General features: G+C 40.4%; 1 protein-coding gene across 1 annotated transcript in view; it reads left to right on the forward strand.

The window, feature by feature from the left end:
- Window positions 1-13,308, forward strand: part of EFCAB2 (EF-hand calcium binding domain 2) — a 48,206-nt gene that overhangs the window by 17,746 nt on the left and 17,152 nt on the right. The window contains exon 3 of the mRNA XM_012644338.1: window positions 8,906-8,978. Within this exon, the coding sequence (XP_012499792.1) occupies window positions 8,906-8,978 (73 nt within the window). The remainder of the gene's footprint in view (window positions 1-8,905; window positions 8,979-13,308) is intronic.

Genomic DNA, 13,308 nt, shown 5'->3' on the forward strand with positions numbered 1-13,308 from the left:
TATATTTTTAGTTGTCCGATTAATTTCTTTCTATTTTTTAGTAGAGACGGGGTCTTGCTCTTGCTCACTCAGGCTGGTTTCGAACTCCTGAGCTCAAACAGTCCGCCCGCCTCGGCCTCCCAAAGTGCTGGGATGACAGGGGTGAGCCACCGCGCCCGGCCTGAACTTCTTTCTTTTATTTTCATCATTAAGCTATGAAGTTTTTATTTCCTGTCTCCTGTACCATTATTTTCACTTCTTTCAGTATTTTCTTACATTTTTCTTTTCAGTTCTTTCCATTTATATAGACCTCTATCTCTTTATCAGAATTAATGGCCTGATCTTTTTCTGGTCTATGTTCTTTCTTGCCCTTCTCTTTTCTCCTCGCTCACCTTTAGTAGCCTTGCTACTCCTGAGGCTGAACTGGTAGCAGTATGGTTTCCTCCACAATGGCCAGGATCCCAGCTCCAGCCAGATACCATCTGGAGTTCTCCAGGGCCCACCTGGCCCCTTCTGCTGCACTGCCATGTTCTTGGCAGCAGAATTATGACGTGAGAGTAGCTCATAGGATTGTTTGGTGTTCTGTGCCTCTAGCCCTGTATTTCAGAACATGGGAGAACAAGAGAAGCTCTGAGTCAATTTTGCTTTTTCTATAATTTTCCTTTATTCTCATCTCAAGGACCCTAGGAATTTGGGAGGAGTCTGGAAATAACATCATCTCACTCCATTATCATTTGAAGAAAGAAACATTGGGGAAGAAGGGGCTATTAGTATTTAAACATCACCTCCCTTACCCTGCCTTATTTGCTCCTATACTATTTTCTTCTCACTCTCTACATTGCCTTTACTGGGCAATGCAATCAACTGATTGCAACTGAAAGGCACCTGCCTGGTGAGCTCCCTTCTTGGGGCCCGAGGTCAGTCTGACCATTTGGCTGGGAACTGCTGCTCATCTTTAGAGAGCTAGCCATTTCCGCTTCTGATGACTTGAGCCTAGTGCTCAACAAGAGTCAATCACAAAGAACAGCTCTTATCCTGTAGTAGCAGGTAGCAGTTCACAGCACTGCCTTCATCAGTGTTATTAGAGGGATGAAAAGGACTCCATCTTTTCCACATATAGTTGAGTCTTGAACAAAGTGGAGGTTAGGGGTGCCAACCCCATGAAGTTGAAAATCCATGTATAAGTTTCGACTCACCAAAAACTTAACTATTAATACTAATAGCCTACTGTTGACTGGAAGTCATAAACAGTTGATTAACACTTATCTTGTGTGTCATATGTATTTTATACTGTATTCTTACAATAAAGCAAGAGAAAAGAAAATATTATTAAGGAAATCATAAGGAAGATAGATTTACTATTTATTAAGTGGAAGTGGATCATGGAGGTCTTCATCCTTATTATCTTCACATTGAGTGGGCTGAAGAGGAAGAGGAGGAGTTGGTCTTGCTATCTCTGGGGTGGCAGAGGCAGAAAAAAATCCACATGTACGTGGACTCGTGCAGTTCAAACCCACGTTGTTCAAAAGTCAACTGTACTGTTCGTTTAGCTGCAAGGAATGAGACTTGTATCCAGCCTCATTTCAACTTTTACTTCATGAAACAATATTTTAGCTCTATCTAAGTTTCTGAGGTACTGAGTAAAAATGTTGTAACTGATATATTATATTATGAAACTGAGGATTAAGACATCCTTAATAATCAGCTTTTCAAGCCAAAGTGATACAAATAGTATAACACAAAAGTAAATTGTTTTATAAATACTTTATATGTGGCAGGATTTCTGTTATCATTTGTTATTACTTTGGTTTTGATTGCTGAGAATGAAGTGTGCTTATCTTGTTTTTTTTTTAAATAAAACCTTTTTATTTAAAAAAATTTCAAACTTACAAATTGTAAGAGTAGTACACTGAATTCCTGTCTGCTTTTACCTAGATTTGCCAATTATTAACAATTTGCTATTTGGCTTTTGCTTGCTCTCCCTCTCTCCTTCCTTCCCTCTTTCTGTGTTTCTCCATATATATAATGCACACATATACATATTTATATATTTTATTATTATTATTGTTATTATCATCATCATCTTCATTTTGCTGGGCTATTTGATAGTAAGTTTGTAAACATTGTAACCTTTTACTCAAATGCTCTAGTGTGGATCTTCTTTCTTTTTTTTTTTAGAGACAGGGTCTTGCCATGTTGCCCAGTCTGGACTCAAACTCCTGGGCCCAAGCGATCCTCTCACCTCAACTTCCCCATTAGCTGGGACTACAGATGCACACCACTGTGCCTGGCACAGTGTGGATCTTCTAAAAACAAGAACATTCTTTTACATAAACCACTGGTTTAGTGTCTGTGTGTGTTCTTAAAAATAATCTTAAAGAGTCAGAACACTTGGGTTAAGATGTCATTTTGGCTCATTCCCCTTCCTGCAGGTAAATTCCTGAATGACACAAAACTCGTATTTTACAGGAGTGATAAACACAAATTCTTATGGGGACCAACCTATAACATAAACATGTGAATCAGACAGAGTACAGGACAGTACTCATGCCCGCATGTGTGCCCTACACTAAACAAAACATTATCTGAGGGCCATATTTGCCGGTTGAGTAATCAGTTTGTGACTCCTGGGTCTGTCTTCAAAGCTCCCATGGAGTGGAATATCCATAGCTTTCTTTGGAAGCACGTTGTTATAGTCAAGAAGTTCTCCTTTAAGTCTAACTAAGTGTCTAATTGAGATTTGTGACAGGCAACAGTTGCAGTGGTTAGTAGCATGGATCCTAGAATGCGTGTGTTTGAATCCCATTTCTACTATTTACTGGTGTTGTGTTCTGTAAAATAATAGTACCTATCACATAGAGCTTTTATGAGGAATAAGTGAATAAGAATAGTTAAAGCACTTTAAAACAAGCCTGGCACACATAATAAAACATTATAGAACCATATTCTACTAATACTAACCTGACAGCCAGAAGATGTTTTTTCTCACATCCACGCAGATCATGATAGTGTTATAAGGGATATGAGAGAGTTGTGAGGACTATTCTTAGAAGCCTTAAGGAGATGTCCATTCCCAAGCCAGAGAGCTGATTAATCTACTTTCCTCACATTGTGAGCAACTGTGTTTCTGTTCTCACCCCCATTTTCTTTTTCTCAGGCAGTGTTTCACTCTGTCACCCAGGCTGGAGAGCAGTGTTACGATCATAGCTCACTGCAGCCTGGGCTCAAGCCATCCTCCTGCCTCAGCCTCCCAAGCATCTGGGACTACGGGTACATACATCGGCTAATTTTTTTTTCTCGCTGTGTTGCCCAGGCTGGCCTCAAGTGATCTTCCCACCTTGGCCTCCCAAAGCACTGGGATTACAGGTGTGAGCCACTGCATCCAGACACTCATCCTCATTTCCTACTCATTCCTCTTGTCAGACTTCTTCCCAGCTCTTACTTTAGATTTCCCTAGTCCTGAGAAAATCATTGCTTAAATGTATTGACTATATGGGATCCTGGGCAAGTTATTTAACGTCTTTGGGCTTTAGTTTTCTCATCTGTAAAATGGGGATAATAGTAATACTGCCTCTTCAGTTGTTGTGAGGATTCAATGAGTTAATATATGTACTGTGCCAGAATGGTGCCTAGCATGTAGCAAGTGCTGTGTAACTATTAGCTCTTGGCTATGATGTGCATGCTTTGTATTAGCCATGCTCCTACATGGTGTATTCTATATTCGTGATTTACATTTTCTTACCACTGGCACTTTGGGGTTTTCCTCCCCTCTCCTCTGCAAGTGCTCTTATTAGGGTCGCCACTGGTCTTCCTTTTGTCTGATTGTTCCCTAGCCTTCTGTAATATTTTAAACTATAGAGATCATCTTGCAGGGGGCAGTGAGGGGGTTATAGGGAGAAGAGAGGGAGATGGAGATGAGGAAGGAAAGGAGGGGGTGAGAGGGAGACATAGACTGATTGGTTGACTAGTGGAGAGCTAGTGACGGCAGGATTCTGCAAAGGAGTTAGGCCTATGGTGGGTGAGTGGAAAATGGAGTTTTCCGTATCTTGTAACTTATCCAGTTACAAGATAAGTAATTTGGAAGAAAGGTATTGTAATTAGTGAAAGGAGGCAGGGAAATAGAATGGTTGGGGGTGGTGAAGCACCTAACAATTTTTTTTCTCAGCATAAGGAAGATATCTGAAAATTTTAGGGCAAAAGAGGAAGCAGCTACCAAAGAAAAGAATGAAGATGCTGAGAGGGAAAAGCAAGCGTGTTAAGAACAAGAGCCAGGACTGGAACTAAGGAAATCTAAGGGGCTTGCTTGAGAAGGAAGAGCACTTTTTATTCTCTCACGGCTGGGAGCACATACCTCTAAAGTGGTACAAAGTCAGTGACTATAAAGGTGATATGAGGATTAATCATAGTGCCCAGTGATAGGCAGTTTGCATGTGAAGTGGGTGAGAAGGACTCTGCTGGGATGAAGTGAGTCAGCGTTTGGAACTTGTGGCAAGACATGATCCAGAATGGCTGTTTTGGGGGGAGTTTTCTAGGAAATCAGCAGGAGATGAATGAAAGGATTGTTAGGCCGCATCCAGGATACATTTGATATTGGATTGCATGAATTGGTAGTAGGTCATGGCTTTTTCTGTTAACTATTTTCTTCCAGCAGTACTTCATAGGAAGAAAGGAAATGAAAATTAGAGATGTTCAGGGTTATAGATGAGCAGAGCAGGCAGGATGGAAGGTGAAGGGACCCAGAGTGCAGGATGGTGATAATGGCAGTTTTAAATGGCTGACTATAGAGTACTGAGCAACCGTGTATGGGGTAATTAACTGCTAAACATAACTCCATGAGTGAGCGTAGGCAAAACCAATGAGGAACCACCCAGTCAACCCACAGAATCGTGAAAAACAATACATCGTTGTTGAATAGGCCACTAGGCTTTGGACAGCTTGCTATGCAGCGGCGGAAGACTGCAATGCTATGCTTTGCATTAAGCGCAACAGGAAGCCTGAGGCAAAGGAGCCCGCTGCAACAGTAGAGGTTCGTCCCTTGGGGAAAGTGCAAGATGGAGAGGAATGGAGGGCACAGAAAATACCCGGCACGTGAGGAAGGGCAGGTTTTCGAATGTGAAAGCAAGGATGCGGCTTGCCGTCTTGACATATATGTGCCCGGAGAGGCAAGTCCTGGCGATGGTAAGTGGTGGAGAAAGCCCAGAAACAGCTAAGACTTCTCTTTTCTCCTTTCCCGTTCACTCTTAGCAGAGCACCTTGCCTTGCACTACACAGAGGAAAGCCGCGAAGTCTTCATATGCAAGTTTCTTCATTATCCTGTTTCCAAAGCACACACTAGAGATACAGATAAGAACTACACAATACGACTTGAGGTAACAGATTAGTCACATTCCTTTACTTTCTGAGTCCAATCAAATCCCACTCCCCTACTGTCTCATGATCCCGCTCACCGCAGGGCCTTTGCTATGCTATTCCTCTGCTTGAAACATTTGTCTTCCTATTTAAGCTTTAAGTAGTTTAAAAGTTAATTCTGATGGCAGCTTTCCCTGGCCCCGTAATCCCAGTCTAGTTTAGTGCCTCTTCTTCATGTGTCCATGACATCCTTTACCAGCCACTGCCCACCTCCCTCAATTTATCTCCTTTATTATAATCGTTTGTTCATCATTCTCTGTTAGAACATAAATTCCATGAGTACAAGGATAATTTTTAGCTTATTCATTACTGTATCCTTAGCACCTAGCTTACTCTATGGCACATAGTAGGCACTCATATTTGTTTTGTTGAATGAATGGGATCTGGCATCATTTTAACTTTAGTGCTGCCACTCACTAGCTGTGCAACCGTGGGCAGGTCATTTATCCTTTCTAAGTTTCAGTTTATTTATCTGTGAATTGGAATAATAATGCGTAGGTAACTAGGACAGGGTCGTTGTGAAAAGTAAGATTGCATATGTGAAAGTACTTTCCAAATATTATGCACATAAAGTATTAAGAAAATGTAAGGCAGGGAAATTTGTATCATAATCTCATACAGCACTTAAATAACCTGAATATAAAATGGCTATCTTGGGTCCAGTATTATAACATTAGAGAAAAACCACAATCCATATAGCCCCAAAATATTAAAAAACAATTTAAATATTGTTTAAAGTTTCTCAGAGAGGCACAAGGGGATTTCTATTGCTGACAGAGCACCATGTAATTCTAATGTTCTCTTTATCTGCCTCTCTTCTCAGAATCTGACTCGTGATGGTATCTATTCCCTCTGAACAGGTGCTAAAAGAAAAACTTTAGACAAGTTAAGTTTAACAGAGTTTAATTAAGCAAAAAATGATTTGAGAATCGGGCAGCCCCCTGAACCAGAATAGGTTCAGAGCGACTCAGAGGTGCCACATGGTCAGATATTTACGGACAGAAAAAGGAAAGTGATGTACAGAAAACGGAAATGAGGTACAGAAATGGCTAGATTCAGAAACAGGTAGATTCGTTACAGCTTGGCATTTGCCTTATCTGAATATAGTTTGAACAGTTGGCCTCCTGCGATTGGTCAAAACTCTGCGATTGGTCCAAGCCTAGGTTACAGTCTATTTACACAGTTACAACTAATTATAACAGTTAGGTTACAATTCAGTACTTACGGAGAAACCTTTAGGTCGAACTTAAAATATGTAAGGAGGCAGCTTTAGGCTAAACTTAATTTAACCCAGGTAGAATTAATTTTAACAATATGTATTATTTAACCCAATATGTCTAAAATATTATCCTTTCAACATATAATCAATATTCCAAATTATTAATGAGCTATTTTTTCCATACTAAGTTTTTGGAATCAGTGTGTATTTTTACACTTACTGCACACTTCAATTCGGACTAATCCCATTTCAGATGCTTAATAGCCAGATATAGTTAGTTTATGGTTACTGTACTGGACAGCACAGACCTAGAATTGCTCTTTTCCTCATCTCGCATCCTTCAAAATTCTTTTTAAAATATACTTTTTATTGCCATATCATAGTTGTACATATTTTTGAAGTACATGTGCTATTTTGATACAGGTGTACAATGTGTATGATCAAGTCAGGGTAATTGGGGTATCCATCACCCCAGACATTTATCTTTTCTTTGTGTTGAAAATATAACAATTCTCTTCTAGCTATATTGAAGCATACAATAAATTATTGTTAACTGTACTTTCCCTACTGTACTATTGAAGAGAACTTATTCCTTTTATCTAACTGTATTTTTATGCCCATTAACCAGCTTCTCTTCATCCTTCCCTCCTTCCCTTCCCACCCTCTGGTAACCACCATTCTACTCCCTACCTCCATGAGATCTACTTTTTTAGCTCCCACATATGAGTGAAAACATGCAATATTTGTCCTAGTCTCCTTCAAAATTCTTTCCTGCAAAGACCTTCTTCCCCGTCCTCCCTTTCCTGCTCTCCCTTTTGTTGTGTTAACACAACTTTTATCCTTCTTTCTCTGATTCTGGAGTTTAAGCAGTTTTCTGATTTGAATACCAAAAGGCTTAGAATGTTGCAGAGGATATAAATCTGTGAATACTTTTCAAATCATATTTTTTTGTCCCTGCCTCATTAACTATTCATTCTAATGTATACAATAGCCAGTCTGGTGTTATAATAACTAATTTACTACATTGGTGTTATTCAATTTCATGGGATACCTCTAGGGACATTTTGAGAGAAAGTATAATCTTATAAAATGTTTTTAGTTTCTATTAATAGTAACACTGTCATGTTCAGATCTTGCCTAAATGAGGGATATGGGCATGAAAAACAATGTCAAGTCTAAGCTACTCAGGGAGGTATGAAATATGGGTGACAGGAAGACATTAAATTTTTTTTGGCCTTTCATTTATTATGAAGGAAAATCAATAAATGAAAAGTAAGAATCCTGTTTCCACAGTTCTTGACTTTAGGGTTTTCTTTCAACTTGATACTCATCCTGCAACCTCTTTAAGAGAAGAATTTTAAAATTCTTATTTAAATGCTTTCTCAGTAAAATTGGCAATAAATATAATTCCACTAAACTTATCTAGAATGGTAAATAGTCTACTTAAGTGAATTTTTGTGAAATTAAATTAACATGCAAATATTACAACTTTAGTTTTAATAATTTTGAATGGAAATATTTAATAATGTGTTATAAATCCCTGGTCTTAGTATCCAAGGTGTATTGAATAGAATTTATACTTTTAGGTTATTTGTTGCATTGAACTACATTATTAGGGAGCAGAGTGAGTTGAGTAACTAACATTTATTGAGTGGCTACTCTGCCAAGAATTATGCTTTACATTACGATAGCTCTTCTTATTTGACTCTTAGTGTGTCCCCCAGTCCAGTTGTAAGTGTTTCAAGGAAGGTACTCTGTTACCTACCAGGTAGTCTTATGTACACAGAGATTAGGTAGGTAACCTGCCCCATCTAGCAAGTCACAGAGCTGGGATTTGAACCCTACCTGTTTGGCATTAGAGGCCATGCTTTTTAAGCACTGTGATACTAATGTAAACTTCACCTCAAAACCCTTGGGTAGACATCATCATGCCCATTTTGCAGATGTGGAAACTGAGGCTCAAAAGAGTTAAATAACACTTAAAATCAGCTGGTCAGTGGCTGATGTTTCTTTTTTTACTCCCCACCGCTCCTTTCTATTCCTTTTCTAGAAGTTTTTGATTTTGGCCCAGGCAGGGCTTGCATTTGCCAGTCAGTGAAAACATTTCTTTCATCTGTCTTTGGTTCACTTGCCTGCCTTTTTCTTTTCCCAGGAAGCATCTTTTATAATCACAAGACAATATCAGAGTGATTTGGTTGCTATGTTATAATACATATGCTCTGAAATAATTTAGAGAAATCTAGCACTTGCCTTTTCAGAGTTTATATTCTAAAACTATTGACAACCTTTCTTTCCCAGAGAGATTGGAACAATTATGAGGTCATTAGGATGCTGCCCCAGTGAAGGAGAGCTACATGATCTGATTGCAGAGGTAAGTAGGGCGAAGAAAGTTTCTTTCAGAAGGCTATCTATGTGACAGCTACTCTTTGTAATTAAAAACGGTCCTTCCCTGAAACTAAAAATACCCTAAACTACTGAATGTGCTCAGTGAAAATATCAGGACAGCCGTACAGCTATGCATATTAGCCAACCAGCAGGATCTGAAAGAATTAAGATCAGATCTTGAAGAAATAACTATGAACAAGTAACACAATTGATCAAATAAAGAACCCATGTTAGAAAATATCCTTTCTTTAAAATTAGTTGAAGAAAGGCCAGTAGACACAAGGACTGACCATATGCAGAAAGGCTGTTGACAGATGAAAGGAATATAGTAAATAATGTCCTTTCAAAGGGTATAGAAAGACTATAAGGAATTTATATTTATTTGGGGAAATAAAACTAACTCTCAGAACGAGTAGTAAATGGAATGTAATAACAAGAACTAACTTTATATTGACCAGACAATCTAATAAGTTTTAAAAATGATTTATAATAGTGTAGATGAGTCCATGGAGAGAATTCCATAAAGCAGTGGATGAGCAGCCCAAGACACGAGAGCTTCATACCCTATTTGACTTTTCAGAAAGGTCTCTGATCTAATTTCAAATGTAGCTTTCACTTTAACAAAGCAGAGACCTTAAGGGGAAAAAGCTACCTGGACCACCACTAGGAGAAGAATCTTTTCAGAATTGCTTATCTAGGCTCCTGGGTTTTAGCAGAGGCCAGGGATTAACAAAGAGGAAAAGGGAGAAAGGCAAGGAATTGGGATTTTAATTATCTTCTTATTATCTGCACTTAGCACAGTACTTGCTTGTTCAATGTTAAATTGAAGAGAAGGAATTGTGACTTTGGGCGAGTCACTTAACCTCTGTTGAGTACAGGTTTCTCCATAATAATGCCTACTTCAAAGTTGACTTCAAAGATAAATGAGATAATATACTAGAAGACATGTTATTGGTTTGTTTTTGTTTTTGGAGACAGGGTCTTGCTCTGCTGCCCAGGTTGGAATGCAGTGGTATGATCATAGCTCACTGCAGCCTTGAACTCTTGGGCTCAAGAAATCCTCCTGTCTCAGCCACCCACATAGCTGGGACTACTGGCATGTGCCGCAACACCTTGCTAATTTCTTTTTAAATTTTTTGTAGAGATAAGGACTCACTGTGTTGTCCAGGCTGGTCTTGGAATCCTGGCCTAAAGCGATCCTCCTACCTTGGCCTCCCAAAGTGCTGGGATTACAGGCATGAGCTACCATGCCTGGCCTCTAGAATGTTTTGAAGCCTAAAGCACTACATAAAATTAAGGAAAGGAAAATTAGAAAGATGATTCTGAAAATATTTGTTAAAGGAATCTAAGTTGTAAGAATATATTGTTTTTACATTTTGGGATTCAATAAAGCTGTTTTTACCAAGTGGAGGGGGAAGAGCTTATTTTTCCTGAATTGGTATGATGTTAAAAAAAAAAGTTACTGATCACTGCCTTATTCTTTTTTTTTTTTTTTTTTTTTTTCAGAGTGGTAAGGAAAGTGTCAGGACATGATCACTGCCTTAAAGTGTTTAACCACAACACTGGAATTGGTGGTAGGGAGAGGCAGGCTGGCACTGTGGAAGAGACAGGAACTGAAAGATGAATTTACAGTGAAATCATAATTATTGCATGATCAGTACAGTAAGCAGAGCAGTAACGAAAAATGCCTCTGAAGGTCAGAAAAGGAGAGTCTTTAGAGCCTAGTCACTTTGTGATTTGTTTGTATGTTTTAGCCTATATTGGAGGTCAGCAAATCATGGCCCCTGGCCAAATTTAGCCCACCACCTGTGTTTGGAAATGAAGCTTTATTGGAACACAATTAAACTCTTATTTGTATATTATCTCTGGCTGTTTTCACACTACAAGGGCAGAGGTGAATAGTTGCAACAGAGACCATAAGGCTTACAAAGCTTAAAATATGTACTCTCTGGCCCTTAACAGGAAAAGTTTGCCAACTCTTGATCTATAGGTTTCTATGCCAAAGTAGAACAAATGCCGCATCTAGTGTCAGAAGATCTGGGTTCAAACCCAACAGCTAACACTTATTGCTATCTCTCAATGAGCTGCTTAATCCTTCAAAGCCTAGTTCCACATCTGCAAAAGGAGTGTAATAATATCAAGTGTTTTGTGAGGATTAAATTTAATAACTGTGAGGAATCAACTGTTACTTGGTGGGCACTCAGCACATGTTGGGGTGTGCTTGCTCTGCAGGTGGCTCTCTACGGAAATAACCCACTGGTTTGGGCACTTGGCCACAGTGGATGCTTAGGTCCCAAAGTTTCATTTCATTTTTATCCTTTTCTTTGGCGCATTGATGGAAACTGAAAATTACAAATATTTAGAACAGCTATGGACCAATGAGGATCACTGAGCTGTTAAGTTAAGCTCTGCAAATTTTTTCTTCTGTATTTGTATACCAACACAATTTATTCTCATTAAATGCTAGCAATATACTTAAATAGCTTTGAGTGTGACTACCCTTTTTGAACTTTCCCACATAAATGACAGGGGGAAAGCATACATATTTGTATTTATCAAGTTTGTAGTGATAAGTACAAATCTGTATTTGTACATATTTAAGTACATTTAATATTTAATACATTTAGGCCGGGCGCAGTGGCTCACGCCTGTAATCCTAGCACTCTGGAAGGCTGAGGTGGGAGGATTGCTTGAGGTCAGAAGTTCGAGACCAGCCTGATCAAGAGTGAGACCCCCCATCTCTACGAAAAATAAAAAAAATTAGCTGGGCATGGTGGCGTGGGTCTGTAGTCCCAGCTACTTGGGAGGCTGAGGCAGGAGGTTCCCTTGAGTCTAGGAGTTCGAGGTTGCAGTGAGCTATGATCATGCCTTTGCACTCTAGCTGGAGTGACAGAGTGAGACTGTCTCAAAAAAAAATTTTTTTTTAATACATTGAGAAAATCAAAGCTCCATGATAGTAAATATCTAAGGGTAAATGTCATATTGCTAAATGTTCAGTAATAGTCTCAGATATCAAACTATTTAAATGTATGTTTGGGTGGGTCACAGTCCTGATGTGGGCTGGCGTGAGCGCCAAGCCCAGAGACATGGGGTGGAGGCCTGGCGGGGGTGCATGCACTGTGTCCTCTGCGCTCATCAGCACCCAGATCCCCATGGAGATGAGCCCCATCATAGCGGGCGATGAGCCCCGCCATGGTAGGCGATGAGCACTGGATTGCGGAGCTGATGCAGCATCTAGGGGCTTCAAAGCAAAGCATCCTGGGAAACAACTTTTGTGAGCACTACGTCAATGACCTTCCTCACACAGTCCTAGACAAACTGGAATGCAGGGGCTTCTGTGTGTTGAGCACGACAAGGGTGGGCCAGACACTGGCGTGGTGCCTGCACAAGGAGTGACCTTCTCACAATGATTTGTGGACAGGGCACCCCTTTGGAGGGGCTGCCGTGGGCCCTTCCTCCAAGCCCCTGCTTCACTGACTGCCTTGCCCCTCTCTTCCCAGATTGTCACTGCCCGTGGCCTAGCCCCAGTGGGTACTGAATGTTCTTCTCTGCCCTCCTGCCTGGTCAGTGGGGAGACAGGGCCCTTTGCCGTGGTGCTCCTAGCTGCCCTCCTGCTTTAGGCCTGACCCAGGGCCTTGGGGTAGGTTGTGTTCTGTGGGCAGGCTGCCATAACCCAGCGCTGGGCACTCCAGTGGAGGATGGCCCCAGCACCAGATAGGTGGGTCCTGCATAGCTAGTCTAAGCTAAAGGGCTTCATGAGTGGTTGCTCTTCTGCTTTGCTTGTGCCTGGACTCTCACCACGTGGAGTGTTTCCCTGGGGTTCTGCCCACTTCCAGGGAGAGAGCTCCAGGCCTGGGAGGAGCTCTCTGAGGCACAGCCCAGCATCCTTTACGTAGGTAAAGATCTCTGTCCTTTGAAGTTCAAAGCTAAGTGGAATTAGGGAGAATTTAAACTAATTACAAAGAAGAACTAAAAGATCTTTGGAAAATAAGACCTATGTTGGTAAGATTGTTGACTCAGGCTTAGGAACTATGCAAGGATTATGACTTCCATTGGCATGACCATTCGCAGCCTCTGCTCCCCTATTCTTGCCCTTTTTTGGCTGTAGGCATTAAGCAGTATCCTTGTTAGCCACCCATCTGTTTTGCTACTAAACATGCTGTGCCCTGTTAACCATCTCCACAATTCCCCTTGGCTCCCTCTTCAACTTTACTTGTCGTTATCTGAGGCCTCTTAGCTTCTACGATTAAACAACTCTGCCTGGCTTTTATTACTTGGGTTGGGGGCAGTTGGCTGGCAAATCTCCATGGATTTAA

This window comes from Propithecus coquereli, unplaced genomic scaffold, assembly GCF_000956105.1.
Source record: "Propithecus coquereli isolate 6110/MARCELLA unplaced genomic scaffold, Pcoq_1.0 Scaffold210, whole genome shotgun sequence".
Classification (NCBI taxonomy): domain Eukaryota; kingdom Metazoa; phylum Chordata; class Mammalia; order Primates; family Indriidae; genus Propithecus; species Propithecus coquereli.